Consider the following 22,665-nt stretch of genomic DNA (forward strand, 5'->3'; position numbering starts at 1 on the left):
GAGAAAAGGACATAAGAATGTCGTGTGTATAAGAGGATCAATGAATATATAATGGTCAACAACACTCCAAAATTGGCAAATATACTAAGCTATTTTGGCATGAGCATCTGCTCAGAAAGGTTGATTGTGTAAAGAAATTAAGAACTGCACTAAATGTTTTTCCACTTGCTTCTGTGTTTAGGGTAAAATTGTAGCCCAGGGTAAACTCCTGCTCCAGGACACATTCTTGGTTACAGACCAGGACACAGGACTTCTGCCACGCTGCAAGGAGAGACGGGTCTTCCTGTTTGAGCAGATTGTCATTTTCAGTGAGCTGCTAGATAAAAAGAAAGGTTTCTCCATGCCCGGATTCTTGTTTAAAAACAGTATCAAGGTAACTGTTGTTTGTGAGTCTTTGCGTCCCCTGCACACACTCTGCTAAGGTAACCGTTTCTGATTCGGTGTCGAGTCACTAGTGACATCTGGGTGTGCAGTCGTGAAGCGCAGTGAGGTGTCGTCATGTCTTGAAATCACTTCCTATTGAATTTGTGCTCACTCTGATGATAAATGGAAATGTTTGGATCTCAGCACTCTGCTTCCCGTGCGAAGCATACCAAAACTGGTGTTCCTGTACAAAGCTGGACAAGCATTCACAAAGAATTTAGTCTTTGGCTCTGTGCTGACTGTACACCACATTGCAAGGGCATTGCGAACAAAGATAATAACTCTTTGTGTGTGCCTTCTTTTGAGTTTCAGCTGAAATCACTCCAAATGTGTAGGTGACATCTGTAAGTAGTGCCCCTTTCTTAGACATGTCAGCTCTTCTATGAGAAAATCCCTCAAACAAAAAGCGTTTGCTCCCACTTCAAGCCTTCTCTGAAACAAAACGTGTTGATATCGGTGCCCACCAGCCCTCCTGGTGAAGCGTTCTGTGTGGACCCTACTTTCCTTAATTCACCTCGGTGCTCTGCCTGCTGGCCGAGCATCCTGTTGGGCGCTGGCTGGACAGCCCGTTCCAAGGCATTGCTGTCTCTGCAGCAGAAGCCTTCAATGTGGGCCACTGGTGGAGTTCTACAGTGGGCTCAGCATTTTAAATAACACGAAGAGTGAGGGCCGATAGGGAGCGTTGAGCCGTACTGATCAGTTAGAGACTGTTCAGGCACAGTGTGTCAGCAAGCTGTACGCTAATCCTTAGTTTACTGTAATCCTTCATTTCGTGGTATTACTTTACTGAAGGAAAGGATGATCATCGTTTGAAGGTGTGACTCTGAGCTCCTAAGAGATTACAGAGATAGGTTTCTCATAAAATACTTGAAGTAAATTCTCTTTTTTTTTCATGAAGGTGAGTTGCCTTTCCCTGGAGGAAAATGTGGACAGCGATCCATGTAAATTTGCACTAACATCAAGAACGGGCGATGTCACGGAGACCTTTGTTTTGCATTCTGCCAGTCCAGGAGTCCGCCAGTTATGGATCCATGAAATTAACCAAATTTTGGAAAACCAGCGCAACTTTTTAAATGGTAAATGATTTCCTCTCACTGAAAGTTTGTAATTGAATGATTTCTCTCTCATCAGTTTTTGTTTAGCTTTGAAGTGTTTTGCAAGTTTCCTTTTCCCTGAGCTAATACAGAACAGTTGGGGGATATGTGCCGCATTTCTGCTTCAGAACAGATGCTAGCATTTATTATAAGAGTGGTAGTTGGAATTTACATGGTGTTCTCTTGGTGAAATTTTCCAAATGTTTTGTAGGAGTGAATCAAGATTGGCACCATCCGTTGAGGTGGAGAGCTTGTGTATCCCTTTTAAGCAAATGCAAACCTTTAAAGGCTAAACCCAAGTGGAATTTTAAGCATCTATTCAGAATATGATTTGCTTGTGTTATTTTGGTGGCCATTGTTGTCACATATTACTGCAGCAACAACATTCAGATTCTGCAGGAGAAAAGTAGAAGGCGGTAGTGTCTGATGTGACACTAGAAGGTTCTTGCTGTATTTTCGTATCCATCAGCTGTTGCCTCATTCTAGATTTCTTTTTTGTTAAAGAAGTTGTAATGGGTGGAGCAACAAGATGAGAATTCAAAGTCGCACCTGTTTTTTCACAGATTGGTTGCTGATTGACAATGTGATGCTAGAGGAAAACATTTCTCCCTGGTTTCAGGTTTTTCATCTTTAATAGGGTTACATGTGGCAGATCATGAAGGTGTGATACAGAAAAGTGACTTGAGGTCTACGGTATGACCAGCATTGCTAAGGGAATTTATCTTATTTGAACAGCAGTCTCCTTTTGCTGGTAAACATGTCCGTTTTAAACTGTTCCTGTTCCCTTTCCTGCCCTCCTTTCCCCGATCACCTCCCCTCCCGCCCCGTTGCAGCCTTGACGTCCCCGATCGAGTACCAGAGGAACCACAGCAGTGGTGGAGGCGGCAGCGGGAGCAGCAGCAGTAACAGCGGTGTCCCCAGCAGCTGTGGTGGCATCCCCAGCTCCAGCCGTAGCCGGCCGTCCCGGATCCCCCAGCCTGTCAGACACCATTCCCCAGTCCTGGTCTCCTCTGCAGCCTCGGCCCAAGCAGAGGCAGACAAGATGTCAGGTATGTCCGTTCACAATCTCTCCCTGCCACACCACACCATCTCCTTAGAAACTGGCCTGAGCCAGCCAGACAGGCACCCATCCAGTGCAGAACCGGACGGTCCTCAGAGAGAAGCTGAGCAGATCCCCAAGATGAAGGTTATTGAAAGTCCCAGGAAGACAGCGGGAAACGTTTCTGGCTCAGCCGATGGAGCCCAGAAAGACTCACGTGCAAGCTCAGAGGACAGTCGCTCAAGAAACAGCGTAGGATCACTGACACTTGGGAAGCCAAGGCCAGGAGCCATCTCACCAATGAACTCTCCTCTCTCCACGACTTTCCCTTCTCCTTTTGGCAAAGAAACCTTCCCACCCAGCAGCCCCCTGCAGAAGGGCTCCTTTTGGAGCTCCATCCCAGCATCCCCTGCCAGCCGCCCTGGCTCCTTCACTTTCCCTGGGGACAATGACTCCCTCCAGCGGCAGGTCCACCGCCACTCTTCACACAGCAAGGACACAGACCGCATGAGCACATGCTCCTCGACCAGCGAGCAGTCAGTTCACTCCACCCAGAGTAATGGGGTAAGAGCGGAGCACCTCTGTCCTGCGAGCTCTTCTAAAACCTTCCCATGCTCCCTTTCTGTGTGCTACCATCACTCTCCGTACTAACTTCTGGCTCTCCAGTGCTGTACTGCTCTGAAATAATGAACTGTTCGAGTATCTTCTGCGCACTAAAAAAGCAAAATTGTCTACCTCTCTGTGTATGTATACATACAAACATGGATATGTATACAGACACAAAAGCAACTGCTAACATTAGATGCAATTTCCGCCTCTGCTGAAAACATAGATCACTAGGCTGATACTAACTTGCTCTCCTTGCTGTTGTCGTCTCTAATTTGAAGGCACATAATTAACATGCTGCAGCGTGGCAGCCAGAGCACCTTGGGGTATGCGTTGTGGCCGGCACTTAAATCTGACTTCGAGATTTGGCAGATTGCCTTGGGGCTTTTTTTCCCTTTCACGTGCAAGTCCGCCACCATTGTCCTGTTGAGATTTAACTTCGTGGAGACATCTACAGTACGTTCCCTGGGCTGCTTGATTTTTATTTTTTATTAATTTATTTCCTCCCCCCTCTCCTTTCAGCCTGAGTTGATGTACGACATTGTCTTTTTAAATCCTGTGTCTGGTCAAGGAAGCTTCCTGCAATCCACTCAAAATAGGCAACAAAACCTAGCTAACATAAGCCTCCTTCTACTACAACCAAAACAAATAGCGGCTCCACTTGTCTTTTCTGCTTCGTAAGAAGAACTGGTTTAGGGCACCTGGAGATTCAACCTTTTAGCATGCACTTGGTGTGTTTGTGCGGAAAGCTGGGGTATCAACAGAATCCACATTCTCTGTAATAACGTCCTCCAGGAAACGCAGCACGGCAATCACAGGGGCATGTGCAAATATAAAGCAAAAATTTCAAGGCACTTGCCATGGATGTGGTAGGCAGGCTATGGTGCCTTTCTTTTTAAACTCACATTTGATTTTTCTCTCACTAAGTGTTGTGTTCACGAATGTTTGTTTTTCCACTCTCTCACAAATCGTATGCAATATCAATTTTGCAAATCACCTAACTTGCTGGACCTTTTTTAAATGCATGCATTTCTTTATAGAACTGTTTAACACACAGAGCTTTCTTGACTTCTTAGTTCTTACACTTACTATTATAATAGCTTCAGAAGAAAAAAATTCTGCTTTGCATGTATTGTATTTTTATCCCGATCTTCTTTCAGCTTTTCATTTGGTTTAGCTCTGTCTTGTGCTTAACTTTGGTCTAGCAAAATGTGATGATAATATAATATCTGGAATAATTGGAGTATTTCACAATTACTGCACAGCATGTGAATCAAGATGGTGGTACTTTTTATATGCAGAGTAGACTTGCATAGCATTAATTGATGTCGTTCCATTACAAAAAGAGAGAGGGAGAGACAGGATGGCACTGAGTTTTCAAAATGTTTGAATTTTGATATTATCTTGGCAAAGACACCATTGCTTTTTTTTATCTTACTGTAAAACGTAGTATCTGAATGCATGCCTTCTGCTTCACAGCTGTGTTTCTTTTAGTTTTGTAATTGAGATGAGTCGTAATTCTTCATTTATAACTGAATTTCTAGACCGTAATTTTGCAGGATTTCACACCACATTCAACAGGCTGGAGAAAATGGGGTCGGGAAAGTTGATTTTGATTTAACCATTCATGTGTGTGTATTTACATGCATATATGGTTAAAGTTGGTTACTTGTGGAAAAGTTACTTGAAGAAGAAAAAGGATTTGGTTTTGCTGGTATTTCAGGAATACGGGAGGAATTTTTTATATTTTGATTGTAAATCCTCCTCTAATCCCGTAATTGAGGTCACTGATGACCAGCAGAACTTGCAGTAAAAAAACATAAACTGTGCAGGAATAATTACTTCCTTGCAAGACAAAAGAAAAGGCTGTCTTTCTGTGGTGAGAATAAACTCCGATATAAACACATTCACAAGAACGTTTGTCACTTAGTAGTTACTAGACAGATTTATTTGACAGATTTATCTGTCCTTGTTGGATATAAGAAATATTCAGAGTTTAATATGATCCTTCGAGATTTAACTATTAAAAATAAATATTGTGTTACAGGGAGGTCAGTCCTGCAGTTATACATATTCTGCTGCATGATGGGAAGCAGTATGTTCAGGAATAGTGTGTGGGGCAAGCTTTGGCACTTGGGTTGGTTTTGCTACTTCAGCCTTCCCTTCCTGTAAGTGACAGGAGGAGTTTAAAAAAGCAACTTTCTCTGAATAGAGTTAGTTTTCATCTGGCTAAAAGAATCTAGGAAGTTGTAATCTTAACAATGACTGAAAATGAGACTGGTTTTTTGGTTCTGCTATTCCCGGTTTGCCTGAATCATGGAAGGGGCTTGCTAATCAAAAAGACCACGCAAACAGTCCTTTGAGCCAGACAAAATGAGTTCTCCCTCTGGAAATACAGCACCTGGAATGAAATCTAAATGTCCTTTGGTAGAAGTACAATCCAGGATGAGATATTTCTCTGTGGTAGCACTTGCTTCATCATCCTAATAGGGGAAAAAAGACAGAATGGACTTGAGTCACCCAGTTGAATAAAATAGTTCAGCTAGAATAAAATGTACAGATGCACTGGAAACCCAAGCGTCAGTGTGCTGCACATGCTATAAATGAGTAATCTGACACTATTCCTTTCCAAGTGTCTTGGTTTCTCTGTAGACTAGCCAGCCAGAACACTCATGGGGAGTCACGGGCACCAAGAGATGGAGTGACTTGTTCAAGGCCTCTAGCAGATTGGAAGAGAACACGGTTTTCCAGGCTCCCGGCGTACCGTGCTGTCCACTGACCACTGCTGTATCTCCTCAACACCGAGGGGAGAAATATTTGATAGTTTTGAGAAAAAAAACGGTGATACTATTTTAATCCTGTGTGCCAGGCTTTCCATTCCCTGCTAGCACATATGTGGTGCTCACGTGTGGTTATGCTGTGTAAGCCATAGAAGTCTCCAGCTACAGCTGGGTACTGATTGCCACCTTCAACTCAGCTAGTACGAAGCAATAGTGAGCCCTCACAGATAGCGAACTGAAACAGTCTGAAGTAAGAACACAGATAAAAGATAGGCGCACACACATACACGCCTCATGCCATCTCAGTAATAGGCCAGCCACTTTGTTTTTAACTTGTTTCAAGAAGGAAATAACACAGGGAATAGGTTGAGTAGACTGATAATGCATTTCACACTTCCATTTATTAAACCTTAGATGAGAAATGCATGCCAATGGACAGAATGAGTCTTACTTTTAAAAAATAATAATTTCCAGGGGACTCATGTCCAGGATAAGGCGCTTTTATGGAAAAGTAGCATGACTTTTATGTACACCTGATCAGCCATAATTAGCTTTCTGCAAATGCTTGATGAGGAAACAAACAACATTCATGAACACTAGTTGAAAGTGTATGATAAACAGCTAGCAACACTCAGCTATCATAGTCATTAATTAGTTAGGAGTGAGATTTCCAGTTTTATTCTGGTAGTTCAGTGGGCCTGTTTTGCCCAAGAAATGAACAATTTCTTGTGTCAGTAATTTACCTCATCCTATGCATTTAAAGGAATGAGCCTGATCATACAGATTCAACCAGGGACAAGCCTTGAGGTTTTGAGAGACCTGTCAAAAGCCTATTTTGGTCTTTTGTACCCTGTCATGTTTTCTGTGCAGAAGGCTGGTGTCTGAGATCTGACAGATAGTGCTAGGAAAGACTATATGTATCTGTCATTGCTGGAATTCCTGGTCTTTATAAGGTAAAGTCTTGACCTGTTATCATTTCGAAACTGCACCTGTAAGACCATGCAAAACTGTCCTACATGTTGTACTATAGTTTTGTTGCCTGATAAAGGTGCAAGGTTCAGTGTCTGAGCTTGAAAGGAAGACAAGTTGAGATCTATGTATAAACTGACTCTTACTCAAAGGAAGTAATCTTGAGTAAAAGGGAATAAATTTCCGCAGCAGCTTTACATGAAGGTATTCAAAGGTCAAATTGATTTGCATGAGATCAATAGACGAAGGCAGCTCTAAAAGAGAAATCGTAGCGCTCTTCTTTGACGACAGCTTGTGTGGATCATGCAGGTAATGGTTGTAATGTTGGAGGCAAAGAACAGCCTGTCTTCTCCATGAACTTAAAACTTCATTCTTTTTTCTCTCCCTCTTTATGCTTCGAATTGACACTGGCAGAGTGAAAGTAGCAGCAGTAGCAATATCTCCACCATGCTGGTGACACACGATTACACGGCAGTGAAGGAGGATGAGATAAATGTCTACCAAGGAGAGGTCGTGCAGATTCTAGCCAGCAACCAACAGAACATGTTTTTGGTGTTCAGAGCCGCCACTGATCAGTGCCCCGCAGCCGAGGGCTGGATTCCCGGCTATGTCTTGGGGCATACCAGTGCAGTCATCATTGACAACCCTGATGGAACCATCAAGTGAGTGCCTGGGTGTGCATAGAAGGAAAGGAGGGAGAAAAATTTCCAATTTAGACAAGGCTTCAAACTTTTTAAACCAAAAATTCATGTGGTCTTTGAGACATAAATGAAAATCAAGCAGAATGAGTACTTGAGAGGTCCCTTAGCAAACTTTGAAAATGTAAGAAAGAGCCCAGAAGCATATATTCCTTACTAAAAAGGTATAGTAATGCAATCTTCTGGGAAAAGGCAATGAAATAAAACCCAATTTAAGAGCAACAGTGGTTACTGGTTTATTTAACAGAATGAGTTGTCAGGCTGGGCACTTTTGTTACGGAAAATAGTCATAAATGTTTGTTTCGAGTGAAATGAGATTTTAGAGTTCCTAGATCTCCTCTCTGAGCCACAAACCTATTGAAAATGTCTGGTTGTGGTAGGAAAATCTCTCTCAAATCTGCAATGGGAGAAATTATATCAAAGTTCCTAGCAGTAAAGCTTTATGTAAAGTTTCTATAGGCTGTATTTAATATGGATTTCATAATGATCGTTTGAGTAACTCAGTCAGTTACTGACAGACAGTTTGTATGTTCATATAGCAAGTGTACCATTCCAGCAACGATTTAAAGAAATACTGAACTACAGACTAATGTTACTAGCTTCCTTACATAACCAAGAGTAGCATCCATTATGGAATACTTAATTTATTTCATTTCAGGATACTTTAGTACAGTGAAATAACATTTTTACATACTTTCCCAATGCCATTTGAAACTAGAGAGTGTAACACATAACCTGGAGTTGAAAAAATTGATCAAAGTTTAATATTCTGTATTCAGGAAGTCAACGTCTTGGCACACAGCACTCCGTTTAAGGAAGAAATCTGAGAAAAAAGATAAAGACGGCAAAAGGGAAGGCAAGCTAGAAAATGGTTACCGCAAATCCCGAGAAGGACTTGCCAACAAGGTTTCTGTAAAGGTAAATGTTATAAAGATGTAGTAGTTTCCAAAAGGAGCTGTGTTGGGATTTCTGTAAAAGTAACTTCTGTCAGAATTTCACATGAAGGAATTTGCGACAACAGTGGTTTTACTGGACAGTGTTTGCCAAATCTGAAAATGGGAAGATATAATCTTGGAGTCTGCAAATGTGATATGGCATAAGGATACTGCAGAAAGACCAGAGTGGTGCAGAAATCCTAGTGTTCAGATGTTTCTTGGATCTTTGTAGGCACAGCTAACTTCAAACCATCCCTGTACTTTGTTTTCTACCATTCTTTAATTTCTTATAATGTTATAAGGACATTAATTCTTTAATTTCTACTTTCCAGCTTCTCAACCCCAATTACATTTATGATGGTAAGTTGCTTTAATTTTTAAAAGTACCAGTAAATATCATTTCATTAGAACATGATTTACTTTGTTTAAATTTGCTTGGCATAAATTATGTCGGGAACTGAGTGTTTTCTATCAAAATATACATGAGCCCTTCTTGGATAAGGGAGACAGTTAATGAAATATGTCATATTTATTTTTTTAAGATGCAAGGAACATATTTTTGTTTGTAAGTCCAAAACAACATAAAACACAAGGACCATATGCCATGTTCAGAAAGATTTGCACTCTCTTGCATTTGCATGGAGGCTGTATGGAAGTTGGTCTTTGCTGAATTTGCGGAATAACAGGGCCAGGAATTGGAGAGCACCTGCTTCATTTTTAACCTTCCACCCTGGGGAACATTCAGGGCCTGTCCAGTGTAGATCCCGATCAGGACAAAGGTAGTGGCCCTCTGAGGTCAGAGCCAAACTGGGTTTTTTTCTTCATAAACAGAACCAAACTTTTTGAGTTTCACCTGTATGCAAAGGGCAACCCCTGCAGTGCCTCAGTGGAGGAGTGAGGTGGGTTTTGTTCCCTTTTGCAAACTTAGCTGGGTATAAAGATAGCCTGGCTGAGCACGTCCTTAAATACTTCTCACTGTAGGGTTTCCTCAGCTTGCCATAAACAGGGTGTTTGGTTCGCTGTGGTAGGCTTCAGGGTTAACCATGGCGTAGCTGTAGTGTTGTATCCAAGTTCATTCAGAGAAAAAGTCACTAGCTCTGCAGAGCCCCAGCAGGTGGCCGGACCACGGACTTCACCGAGCATAGAGGGATAGATCCATCTTGGAAATTTAAAGTACCATACTACTTTGTCTAATAGAAAAGAGGGAGTGCGAGGAATAGGAAAGTGTTAACTTCAGTTGACCTAATGACATTAATTTTCTTCTTCCAGTTCCCCCAGAGTTTATAATGCCATTGAGTGAGGTAACATGTGAGACAGGAGAGACCATCGTGCTTAGGTGTAAAGTCTGTGGTCGCCCCAAGGCTTCAGTTACTTGGAAAGGTCCTGATCATAACACACTGAGCAATGACGGTCATCACAGCATTTCGTACAGGTAAAGTAATTTGTGTAATGTTCAACAGGAACTGCTGGACCTGTTGTATTTTCTGTTTGCACCCTTGGTACAGAATAGCTTTTGGCTTTGAGGTATAAAAATAAGGTTGCCCTCGGACAGAAATCGTAGAATCATAGAATGGTTTGGGTTGGAAGGGGCCTTAAAGATCAGCTGGTTCCAACCCCCAATACTTCACAGCTGGGACTTTCTGGAAATGTTATGTAACTTATAATGAATGGCATGAAGGAGACCAGGAGGGTAAAATCCCTCCAGCTGTAAGTGAAGTCCGGGTTCGGGACCTCCTGAAGAACCTAAACGTACAGAAGTCCATGGGACCTGATGAGATGCATCCCAGAGTCCTGAGGGAATTGGCTGATGTAGTTGCCAAGCCACTCTCCATGATATTTGAAAAGTCATGGCAGTCAGGGGAAGTCCCCAGTGACTGGAAAAAGGGAAACATTGTGCCCCTTTTCAAAAAGGGTAGAAAGGAAGACCCTGGGAACTACCGACCTGTCAGCCTCACCTCTGTGCCTGGGAAGATCATGGAACAGATCCTCCTAGAAGATATGTTAAGGCACATGGAGGCCAGGGAGGTGATTTGAGACAGCCAGCATGGCTTCACCAAGGGCAAGTCCTGTCTCACCAATCTAGTGGCTTTCTATGATGCTGTAACAACAAGGGTGGACAAGGGAAAACCAATGGACGTCATCTATCTGGATTTTTGTAAAGCCTTTGACATGGTCCCCCACAACATCCTTCTCTCTAAATTGGAGAGCCATGGATTTGATGGGTGGACCGTTCGGTGGATAAGGAGTTGGTTGGATGGTCGCAGCCAAAGGGTAGTGGTCAACGGCTCAATGTCCAGATGGAGACCAGTGACGAGTGGAGTCCCTCAGGGGTCCGTACTGGGACCGGTGCTGTTCAATATATTTATCAATGACATGGACAGCGACATCGAGTGTACCCTCAGCAAGTTTGCAGATGACACCAGGCTGAGTGGTACGGTTGAGACACCAGAAGGACGGGATGCCATCCAGAGGGACCTGGACAAGCTGGAGAGGTGGGCCTGTGTGAACCTCATGAGGTTCAACAAGGCCAAGTGCAAGGTCCTGCACCTGGGTCGGGGTAATCCCCACTATCAATACAGGCTGGGGGATGAAAGGATTGAGAGTAGCTCTGCTGAGAGGGACTTGCGGGTACTGATAGACGAAAGGCTGGACATGAGCCGGCAATGTGCGCTGGCAGCCCAGAGGGCCAGCCGTGTCCTGGGCTGCATCAGGAGAAGCGTGGCCAGCAGGTCGAGAGAGGTGATTCTGCCCCTCTGCTCTGTTCTGGTGAGACCTCACCTGGAGTACTGCATTCAGCTCTGGAGCCCTCAGCACAAGAAGGACATGGAACTGTTGGAGCGGGTCCAAAGGAGGGCTACAAAAATGATCCGAGGGCTGGAGCACCTCTCCTATGAGGACAGGCTGAGAGAGTTGGGCTTGTTCAGCCTGGAGAAGAGAAGGCTGCGGGAAGACCTCATTGCAGCCTTTCAGTAGTTAAAGGGAGCCTATAGGAAAGATGGGGACAATCTTTTTAGTAGAGACAGCAGTGACAGGATGAGGGGTAATGGTTTTAAACTAAAACAGGGTAGGTTTAGGCTGGATGTAAGGAAGAAATTCTTTACAATGAGGGTGGTGAAACACTGGAATGGGTTGCCCAGAGAGGTAGTGGAGGCCCCATCCCTGGAAACATTCAAGACCAGGTTGGACAGGGCTCTGAGCAACCTGATCTAGTTAGCGGTGTCCCTGCTCGCTGTGGGGGGGTTGGACTAGATGACCTCTAGGGGTCCCTTCCGACCCAAAACTTTCTATGATTCTGTGTATGGCTGGGGTACCAAAATGTCATATTCAGTTGATTTTTGAAAACTAAAGTAAACTAAAGTAAAGCTGGTAATTCTGATTAGCTATTGCAGAAGCCATTGTGGTTCTGTCAGGCTGACCTCGTGCTTGAACCGGAACAGTATGTTGTGACATGCCAGTGCTGCGACACGCCGTCTACCAATCCCTTATTTCCATTTGGAGGATACCATCACTTTTGAGGCAAATGATTGCTTTCAGATCACACTACAGTGTTTTGCAAAGAAAAGCCTCTGGTTCCTACTCACATGGCAATGTCACTGTCTTCGTTGCTGAAGCACGGAAGTTAACATTTCTATCTGTTTTTAGCTTTGCTATGATAGAACTTAACAGACTGGGAACTCAGATACATGATTAAGAAGAGAAGTTGCTGTATTTTAAAATGTGAAACTGCATGTTAGAAAAGGGTTGAGGTTTTTTTCCTGAAAATGCATTATTTTATATATACCAAATGTTTTTTACTGAGTGACTTCAGTGTGAAGAGGTGTCTTACTTATGGTCTCAATTCAGAATGAGGGAGTTTTGTGAAGACTTTTTTCATTAATAGATAGAAGAATATGTCATCATCTTAGAGGTTCTGCATGTTATATTGTTCTTTTTTACCTCCTGCTGCTTCGTCCTTTTCACTGGGTATATTTTTTTTTACGGGAGACAGAGGTGGTGTGGCAGCTCTGCTACTGCATCCAAAACCATTGTGAGAGATGAGTAAGAGTTAGATTCACTAGGTTTAGTTCACTGTGATCCATTACTGTTACAGAATGAGATTCAGTAAATCATGTTGGCTGTTGCTGACAGATTTTTTTTTTTTTTTTTTTAGAAATAATAATAAAAATAATGAAATGTTATTTGATCTGGGGGATAGAGGTCACCTTCCTATGTTCCTAAAATATACATTCATTTTTTTTCCCCTGAAATTAAGTGATCTGGTGAAGACTGTGACAATAGTTTTTGGTTCAGTCAGTCAAATGACTTGCAATAACTGGGATAAATCCAAAGGAAAGCAATAAGAATGACAGAAAAATCTTGAAAATATGCCCTATTATGAAAGAATAACAATGTTAGGGCTGGTTTGAGCCTAGAGGTGAAAAGCGTAGGGAGGACTTGCCAAGTATTGACATTTGTAAGAGACTTCTGCAAATAGAATTATCTGCTGTTTGTGTCCGTGGCAGATGGTCAAAAAAGTACTAGACTTGAATTGCACAGAGGAACAGTGAAGTAGGCATTTAAAGACAAACCATCAAACAAAAAGGGTGATTGAGCAGTGAGAAAGATAAAGGAAGAGTCTGCAGAATCTTTTTCCTGTGGTCTCACATAGCTTATTGCTGTCTCTGCCCTGGAGCAAAGGGAAAACTTTTTTTTAGTTTCCTCCCATCCTCATTCTCCCAGATTCGGAGGTCTCCAGAGTTGTGGTGAGGTGCGCCTTTTGTGTTGAAGGTGGAGCCCACTCTTAGAAGGGATGAATACTCTGAAGGTACAAATGTTAGGTCAGCTTCTACATACTGGAAGTCAGGGATGGAAACTAATCTTTCAGAAAGTACGATGATGGACGGCTGTCTCAGTACGGCTCCTCGTGATTTGAAGGAAGCGGAGGAAGCAGGAAGAAACAGGGGAAGCATTTGATATTTCAGACACAATGGAGCCTAGGACATGCTGAGACAGAGTGTCAGTGAGGATGTTTTTGAAATAGTCTGTAGGACATTCCAAGATACTTGATGGGACACCAAGTGCTCAAATTCTGGTAGACAGTTTTGAAATGGCAGGGATGGGGTTAGTAGTGTTTGTCCAGAGAGAAACAGGGGCTGGAGAATAAGAAATATTAACAGTATCAATCTAAATTTGATTTCCATAACTTAAGGTCTGTAAAATGAAATAAAGTTAACGGATGCCATTGTGTTTCCCAGTGACTTAGGAGAGGCTTCACTGAGAATCATTGGCGTCACTGCAGAAGACGATGGTATCTATACCTGTATAGCTGCAAACGATGTGGGTTCGGTTTCATGTTCCGCCAGTCTACGAGTTTTAGGTAGGCCTGTCTCTTTGCTTTTCTGTGTCTAATTACAGTCAAAGTGTCTGGTACCCACAGTACAGGAAAAAGAAAACCCCGGCTCTTGGGCATCGCTCTATTAAAGGAGTAGTATTACAAACCTTTTCACCTGTGATACATTACTTGTTTCAGCAGGAATAGATGCACTTTGAGGATGTAACTAATTAGAGGTTTATACAGACAAGATGCCTACACATACTGTCAATGTTCATTTACCCTGTCCATCAATAGTAGTTCAAACATACTGTGATAAAATCATATTTTACCATCTGCAATCTTAGTTTAGTCTCAATGAAAGTTACTATGCGAACATGTAATTTCTAAAGTGTGCAGATAAGAAAAGGGTAGCATTGCTCTGTATTTTAATATGCTCCTTTGCTTGAATTGTAAAGCCACAGTGTTCAGGAGATCATATAGCTATTTCTTGTCTTTGCATCATGGATCTACACTTAAATTACATTATTTCAGTACCTGAAGTGAGGCAGCCTGAATGTTTGTGAGAGAATGAAAAGGAAACCTGCAAAGATGAAAAATGCCTGTGTTTTAGAGGCAGACAGCAAAGGAAAAAGAATGTATTTGATGGCATAGTGATAAGTTTCAGTGTGTGTTTGTATATTCAGTTAGTCTTCTCTTAAGTGTTCTGAATCCTCCATTTTTAGAAATAGGGGGAACACAGTGAGACAGCAGGACAGCAGATGCTACCTGGGTCATTTAGTCTATTGAGAGGCCCATATGTTTATCCATTGGTGAGAATTAATTAATAGATTTTAGGTGGAATGGCTCCATCTCAAATTGACTCATATAAAAGAAAATAAGATATGAAGTACTGCTTTCTGTCGTTGTATGTCTCTCTGAGCTGATATGGGGACTTGTACAATTGTCCCGAACCTCTCCAAAATACGTCTTAATCTCCCCTTCGCCCCCATTTTTTTTTTTTTTTTCCCAAAAAACTTTGCCATTTTCCTGGAATGTTGAAACCATACTGGGAAAGATGTGTCCCTTCCAAAACCTCATCTGAAATTTTTGGGGGTTTATAGTCAGTGCTGCCACTTTGAGCTCAGCTTGTGGGCAGCCACAGGCGTGCCTTACTGCCAGCATACTGAGGTGGTGATTGCTCACAGCACCTCCTGCTAACTGACCCAAGACAGGCAGTAATTAAGCCCTAGGGTGGGTGTGTTGCAACATATAAAACAGGCAGAAAACTAAATTGTGGTCTTTATAGTAATGTTTTCTGAAAAATAGAGCTTTTTTTTTTTTCAGGTAGCTGCTATGCTGTCTGATCACTTCTCTCCCCCCCCCCCCAATGGCAGATGTATTGTTGATAATGAGACATAATGCAAGATACCTGTTCTTTTTGCTGTTTCCTTCAACTTGCCAAGGTTACTCATTCCTGTACAGACAGTTCCCACTGCACCTGAATTAGTTCCACTACACAGTTTGTTCTGCTGTGTTGGCCAGGCTGCTGTGGTCTGTAATCCAGTTTGTCCTGCTGTCACCCTGTGTCATATGGGGATTAACAGGACGGGGTGACTCCACTGTGATAGTGTATCAGCCAAGGAAACTTTCTAATCAGGGGAATGAAAAGGTCTTGATAGACAAGAATCAGTGTGAAACTGTGCTTGAAGGAACTGGTGTAATGAGTGTCCTTCCTACACCAGTACAGAAGCCTAAAACTGCAATTTGGCCAGAATCAGTCACAGAAGTCTTGTAGACTAAAGTACCAACTTTCAGCCACAGTCCTTGGTCTTACTGACCTTGTCCAGAACTAAGCATTCACTTTTCAATCAAAACTAAACCAGAATTTGGTATGTCCTCGTTACTCTGCACCTAGACTTCAAAAGACAGGCAGCTGTATTTCCCTAGCCCTCCTACTCGGCTCTACTAATACTTCTACAAAGTTCTGACCCCAGTTATTCTGCAGCCATCCTACACGTTGTTTCCCCAGTCCATAAGAGTAAAATGAAAATGCTAAGGTTGTAGCACAAAGTAAAGTTTCAACATCGGTCTGTGCAGTCTTTTTCAGTCCTTTGGACTTGAAGGACTTGCCATTTGATTGCAGTCAGTTCTTGTGCGTTATCTCCTCCAGAGTACTCTTTGCCTTCTTTATAAACCATGAGTAAAGTAGTTGATCAAAGAAATAATTTCCTTTCTGAGCTGCAAGAGGATGAACAATATCAGGCCATGAGTTGCTTTTTAATATGCACCCAGCTTCAAGCAAAAGATGATAGGGGTCAGTCTGACTGAGGCAAATTCCTCCTGGAATCTATTCCCAAACTCAGTATGAAGTCCATATATTTCTCCTTTTGTAAACATCTGAAACAACCCATTGGTTATAATGACAGTGGTTTAGTTCTGAGGAGGATCTGACTGTATTAAATGTTGGCCATACTGTCCGTCCTTCTTTTTTTTCTTTTTTTTTTTTTTCCTTTTTGTTGTTTTTTGTAGGTCCTGGAAGTGATGGGATCATGGTAATCTGGAAAGACAACTTTGATTCCCTCTACAGTGAAGTGGCTGAGCTTGGCAGGTGCGTTCTGTATGCTGACCTCCAAAGTTGTCTGTGTCAAAATATGAACTGCTCATTCAAAAAATGAAATTCTCTTTGAAAAATACTTACCATATGAGCCTAAAAGGCTGGAATTACATTGGATTAAATAGAAATGAGGAAGTGGAAATCATACCAGCACTAGATGGCACTGCATAAACAGAACATATTTCGGCTGAAGTGGTTTCATAGCTTAAGCGATGTGTGTTTCTCAAATAATTTGGAAGGCTAGTATTTTTATTTTTAAGCATGCTTTACAGTGACTGACAGTGCTTCTGTAGTGAAGCTCTCCTAAAACTTTTTGTTTAGAGTATGAAAATTACAGATAGAAAGTATGAAAATTAGCAAAATGCAAAGTAAGTCACATCGAATATTCATTTCTCCAACTTAATGATGACCTTTGAGAGCTGGATGCTACTCTGACTTGAGTTCTTTGCAAGTGTCATAAAACAGATCTCTATTAGGAGCTAATTATTTATACAGACACATTTTGTAGAAGATGCATAACTCTTGTTTATGTCCAGAAACTGCTCTGTAAGGGTAGCTTATTAGAGATCTAAAATTAGATCTCTCTTGGGTTATCTTTCGAGGTAGAAGTATGTCCTTACTATCTCTCGGTTAATTCTTTTCTTTCAATATTGTATTCCAGGGGCAGATTTTCTGTCGTTAAGAAGTGTGACCAGAAGGGAACCAAGCGAGCAGTAGCCACTAAATTTGTGAATAAGAAGTTGATGAAGCGAGACCAGGTTACCCATGAACTTGGAGTCATGCAGAATCTCCAGCATCCCCAGCTCATTGGCCTTCTTGACACCTTTGAGACCTCCACCAGCTACATACTAGTGTTAGAAATGTGTGTGGGCCATAATGTTATATGTAAAATACAACCTGTGCAGCTGACTTTCTGGGGCTTTTATAGTGATTTATGAATAAGGAACTTTAAGGTTTCACAGAAGGTTGAAGACGCCTGACTAAAAGATTGTAGGTGTCTAATGCAGTTATTAAAACATTGAGTTTAATAATAGAAGGAAATAAGTTGATAAATTAAACTGGTATGTAGGTGATTATCTTAGTCTGAAGGTCCAGAAATTCTTTTATATCAACCAATTATACAAATGAATTATGAATGTTGTGGTCTGGTAGCTTGATACCAAATCTTCTCTTCATACATTAGTCTTCTGTCTTCTGGGTGCTGCAGGCTATGTCATTGCTGTAGTCTATGGCAGGACATACCTGGTCTTCCAAGTCTGGCTAAAATTACAGTGTTTCTTCCTTTCCTTCTCTGCCTTCACCCTCTGCTTCCACTTCAGAATTGTAGGTGCAGGTCAGCTGTAGGTGACATTTTCACAGATGATCAAGCCAAACATCAGAAACAGTGATTACTTAATGGGGTTGTAGTTCTTAAGGGACACTTGCCTTAAGCATTTTTTAATGTAACTTTCAAAACTTGTGTTTTCCTTTCAGTTCTGATATCTGAATTAAAACAAAATGTAACCCTTGTAATTCCAATAGGGCTGACCAGGGTCGCCTTCTAGACTATGTCGTGCGATGGGGAAACCTCACAGAAGGGAAGATCAGACTCTACCTGGGAGAGATTCTGGAAGCTGTGCAGTATCTTCACAACTGCAGAATAGCACATTTGGACCTAAAGGTGAGGAGTGAATGGGATTCCTGGCAGTGTGCACCATTCCAGGCGTAAAACTCTCCCTTTTCTAGGAAACTGGCAGATTCTACCACAGAAGTGTGAATTGCTTTCAGACTGTGTGAGGAAGGGCATGGGGCTGGGCTCTGTCCCCAAGTGCTTTAGATCACTCATAGCCAGCAAAGCAGAAACTTTCAATTCCCTGGGCTTTGTCCTTAAAGCTTGCTGGTCATGTGTTTTCCTTTTCGCTGGAAATAATTGCTGAAAGGAACAGTTTTGTTTGATTATTTTTTATTTATTTATGTTCTGAGGAACTTGCAGCAGAAGTACGTTTCTTTCTCAAAAAGCCCAGAGTTTGTTGTGAAAGAAACTGCTTTTCCTCTGTTCCTGCAAATCTGTTTCTCATCCTTGCACTTTGAGGGCTCTGGTATCTGTGTGATGAACGGTACCTATTGGTCCTCTGTTCTACCCTGTGAATTTTACTCGAGCCACAAGGATTTGATGCATTCTGGTAGGAAAAGCTATATAAGAAGATCTTAAGGCGAATATTAATTAGAAACTTATTCTGTATACTCTTATTTTCCACATGTATTTGATTAATCAGGAATTCTAGCATTGAAAAGTCATCTTTGTAGGCAGGGTCTCTTTAGCCAAAAGTGATCATGTCGAGAAAAAGCAAAGAGAACCAGCATTTTCCCTCTATGTACTTCAGTTTTCCAAACAGAACCAGTCTGGTCTGCATATCACGGAGACCCAGCATTTAAAGTTTTCTAGTGCTATATGGAGTTCACCAGTACTTTTTGCAGTCTTAAAAACTAGTTGTAAGTAAGACACTCTTATTTTGCCAAGAACACGGCCACAGCAGCGGTGGCTTCAGAAATAAAACCGTAAAAACAATTCCACTTTCAGCTCACCAGTCCTGGGGCAGTTCTCTTGAAGCCATGTGCACCCAGCAGCATCTGCTGCTGCCATAGTCTCGTCACAGTTTTGACTTTCATCTGTACAGCTGCGTTTTTTTAAAGAATCACCAAGTAAAGCTGAGTTCTGTTGAAAGCATCGTGAAAATTCTGACAAGGTCTTCCAGTCTTTAAATGCCAGCGGTTTGTTGTCTCTCTGTCATTAAGCAAATAGAGCAGTTGCTTTGTTCACCCTCTATTACCTTAAGCTGTTCTTCAAGCTAAAGTTCCCAAACACAGGTTCCTGTGAAACTTTGCAGAGCTATTATTGTGAACATCTGTTGTATTTACCTAGAAGAACTATATTTCCTGCAAAAATTATAGTGCCAGCAGCTGATACGTATTCATGGCACGCTGTAGCTGGCAGGAGACTGCCTGCCGGTTGGTCTGGGGGAAGCCCTGGTAGGACTGCCCAGGAGCTTTGCAGAGCTGGCCTTCAGCAGAAATCATCATAGCTTGTAGCTGTTTGTTACGTTCCTGAGCTGACACCACTGGCTGGGAAACAGCAATGTTGGGGCATTAAATGTGCGTTAGATTGACTTGAAAAAAGACATTAACATTTGTTTTTATGTTTTCTAGCCTGAAAATATTTTGGTGGACCAGAGTTCCACTAAGCCAACAATAAAACTGGCTGACTTTGGAGACGCAGTCCAGCTCAATACCACGTATTATATCCACCAGTTACTTGGAAACCCAGAGTTTGCAGCTCCTGAAATTATTCTTGGAAATCCTGTTTCCCTCACTTCAGATGTTTGGAGCATCGGAGTGCTCACATATGTCCTTCTTAGTGGCGTCTCTCCTTTCCTGGATGAAAGCGTAGAGGAAACTTGCCTGAATATTTGCCGCTTAGACTTTAGTTTCCCAGATGACTACTTCAAAGGAGTTAGCCAGAAGGCCAAAGATTTTGTATGCTTCCTACTTCAGGACGACCCAGCTAAGCGTCCCTCGGCTGCACTGGCCCTCCAGGAGCAATGGCTGCAGCTGGGGAACAGCAAAAGTGCTGACAGCATTGACATATCCAGACTGACTTCGTTCATTGAGCGGCGAAAACACCAGAATGATGTTCGACCCATCCGTAGCATTAAAAACTTCTTACAGAGCAGGCTCTTGCCAAGAGTTTGACCTTGCTTGAAGTTGTCTCTCATTCTCTTTCACCTGCCAATCAATCAGACTGGAGATGGACTCCTCCTGCCAATCAATTAGACTGGAGATGGGACTCCTCCTGCCAATCAATCAGACTGGAGATAGACTCCTCCTGCCAATCAGCTGTTGACTTGAATTTTGAGGACAGCAGACCCCGAGCCAACCAGCTGCTAGCGAATGTTCGTGTGCAAGCGCATTCCAGGGGCACCCGCGCAGGGTGGCACGGGGGGCTGGCAATGCAGACTTCACTGGGGTGGAGGACGATAGCACTGTACTCTGCAAAAAGCAGTCACGAGCGATACAGTAACAGTATTTTATTCAGGTTTCTGCAAAAAAAAAAAAAAAATAGTTTTTTTAATAAACAAGAGTTGAATTTTGCAAGTGAACTTAACTACCGTTTTCAAGATTTATTCAAGGAAGAAATGCCTATGTTCAAAGCACTGGTGTTAAACGAAAACGAAATCATGCCTGGAGAAGACTCACCAAAATGGTTGCCCATTGATACGGCCCCCATTTATAACATCTGGTTTTCACTTGGTCCTAGAGCTTTCCAGTTGCCTCGCCTGTATGTATCTCACGTAGCAGTGCACTGAGATCAGACTCTGCTTTTAAGTGCATCCAACCTCAAAGTTTTTGCATACAAATAGAATGAATCGTTTTGCTCTGATAAAATGTAGGCCTTACTTGTATATAGACTGTTACCTGCCTTCGGTCTGTAATTTTTTTTTTTTGTTTTTCCTCCCCCTCCCCTGATCCTTTTTTTCCCCTCCTTCCTAAATGGTGGTATGCCACTGTGCGGGTCTTCAGTTCGGGTCAGTACTCGCTGGCCCCTTAGAAAAGGACTTCAGGTTGGTGCCCAGCTTGCCGACCCGATTGTCAAGCAGTATACAGCAGGATGAAATACTGTAAATGCACTCATTTGGGATTTTGTTTTCTTTCATATCATGTGCAATGTTGTGGCTTTAACATTTTATGCAACTATTTATGAGGACCTCTGTTGTAACTGTAATAAATATATAGAAAAAGCACATACTTAGTACGGCGAGCTTTATGGGTTTGTTTGTGTGTCTGGGGTTTCTGGGTGGGCAGGGGCGGGTGTGTTGTACCACGCTGTCATTATTAGTTGAAGAGGAGGGTTAGCATAGAATTTAGTCAAGACTAGTCAGTTTTAAGGATTGTTAAAAAAAAAAAAGACAGATATTTGTATCCCAAATCTCAAACTGGTTACGAAGTAGGGCGACGCTTTTTAAAATTTATTATTATATTCAAAATGCCAAAGTCTGACTTTCCCAAAAGCAGTCTCTACACTTACTACTTTTTACAATTTTCAAATGTGTGTTTACTTCTTTCTGTGAAATGAACAAATGAATTTTGTGCTCTTTGGTGAAGAACACATTCAGAAAGTAGTGGTCGGATGAGGAAAATCTGACACCTAATGTAATTGTCTTAGTAACTGTTTTTAAGGTTGAAGTAATATTAACGTGAGCTATTTAAAAAGGCAGAGATGGTTTTCCATGCATCACCGAGTTCTCATGGGTGTGCTGTCATCTATGTTTGTGTGAAATGCCATGTTCAAAGAAACCAAGCCGACATCCCACAATAGTTAGATTCATGGGTCTTAAGCCATAACGTAGCTTGGGTTAGTTTTGAGCTTTGCGGCTTCCACTGTATTCTATTTATTCCTTTTTTGGTTTTGGGGGTTTTTTTGTAAAGTTGTACAGAAACTTTTTAAAAGAAAACAACTGACTTCGAAACTGGATGTGTATTCGTACCAACCTCATATCATTATGTTTGTGTATTATTTTCCTTTATTGTTTTAGTTAAATTTTTGCTTTATTTTGCATGTATATTTCTTTGTACAGTGACGTTACATGTTTACACAGTATGATGTGATGTAAATACTTTATTTTGCCATCAGTTATTTTGGAAAAAATTAAACATATTTGACATATTTGTCTGATCTCTTGCTTTAAGGAGTTTGAAAGTTTAGGTTTGGTTATATTTTAATTGGGCTCTGTATTTAAAAAGAAAAAAATTACGTTATTTTATTGTCATAAAATTCATTTTAAATTACAGTGATGTATCTTTCTTTCATGCCTTACAAAATAATACTTGCCTTTGCTCTGAGTGTTGAGTGCTTTGTAGTGTCATGATTGCTTTTCTATAAAACACGTGTAACTCTCTAACTGTGGAAATTCATTACAGTCTTTATTAGCTAGTAAATTTTGACCAGCAGAGTTTTCTACCAGATGTTACCAGTTAAAGACCGAAGGATCATATTTCGGTTCAATATTAAACTGGGGAACAGATTTCCCACGTCTTTTAGACATTCCAGATTCATTATGAAGAAAAGTTACTTTCAACCATAAAGACCTGGGCTTTGCAGCTAACTCTGTTCACATCCTATGAGGGATGAAGCTGAAAAGTTTTTCATTGCGTACATAGATTTCTCTCCCTTTTCTGC

The 22,665-nt window shown here is 41.8% G+C and overlaps 1 protein-coding gene across 2 annotated transcripts in view; it reads left to right on the forward strand.

Moving 5' to 3' along the window:
* The window catches only part of TRIO (trio Rho guanine nucleotide exchange factor), a 254,705-nt gene extending 232,483 nt beyond the window's left edge, over positions 1-22,222 (forward strand). The window contains exons 46-57 of one of the 2 annotated variants that reach the window (XM_075417109.1): positions 182-373; positions 1,322-1,499; positions 2,351-3,120; positions 7,326-7,573; positions 8,389-8,527; positions 8,877-8,904; positions 9,814-9,976; positions 13,779-13,900; positions 16,367-16,445; positions 17,113-17,313; positions 17,973-18,111; positions 19,638-22,222. In XM_075417109.1, the coding sequence (XP_075273224.1) occupies positions 182-373; positions 1,322-1,499; positions 2,351-3,120; positions 7,326-7,573; positions 8,389-8,527; positions 8,877-8,904; positions 9,814-9,976; positions 13,779-13,900; positions 16,367-16,445; positions 17,113-17,313; positions 17,973-18,111; positions 19,638-20,180 (2,802 nt within the window). In that variant the 3' untranslated portion in view covers positions 20,181-22,222. Of the gene's footprint in view, positions 1-181; positions 374-1,321; positions 1,500-2,350; positions 3,121-7,325; positions 7,574-8,388; positions 8,528-8,876; positions 8,905-9,813; positions 9,977-13,778; positions 13,901-16,366; positions 16,446-17,112; positions 17,314-17,972; positions 18,112-19,637 lie in introns of those variants that run through there. The other variant, XM_075417110.1, reaches the window with a different exon arrangement.
* The last annotated feature ends 443 nt before the right edge of the window (positions 22,223-22,665 follow it).

Source organism: Opisthocomus hoazin, chromosome 3 (genome assembly GCF_030867145.1).
Source record: "Opisthocomus hoazin isolate bOpiHoa1 chromosome 3, bOpiHoa1.hap1, whole genome shotgun sequence".
Classification (NCBI taxonomy): domain Eukaryota; kingdom Metazoa; phylum Chordata; class Aves; order Opisthocomiformes; family Opisthocomidae; genus Opisthocomus; species Opisthocomus hoazin.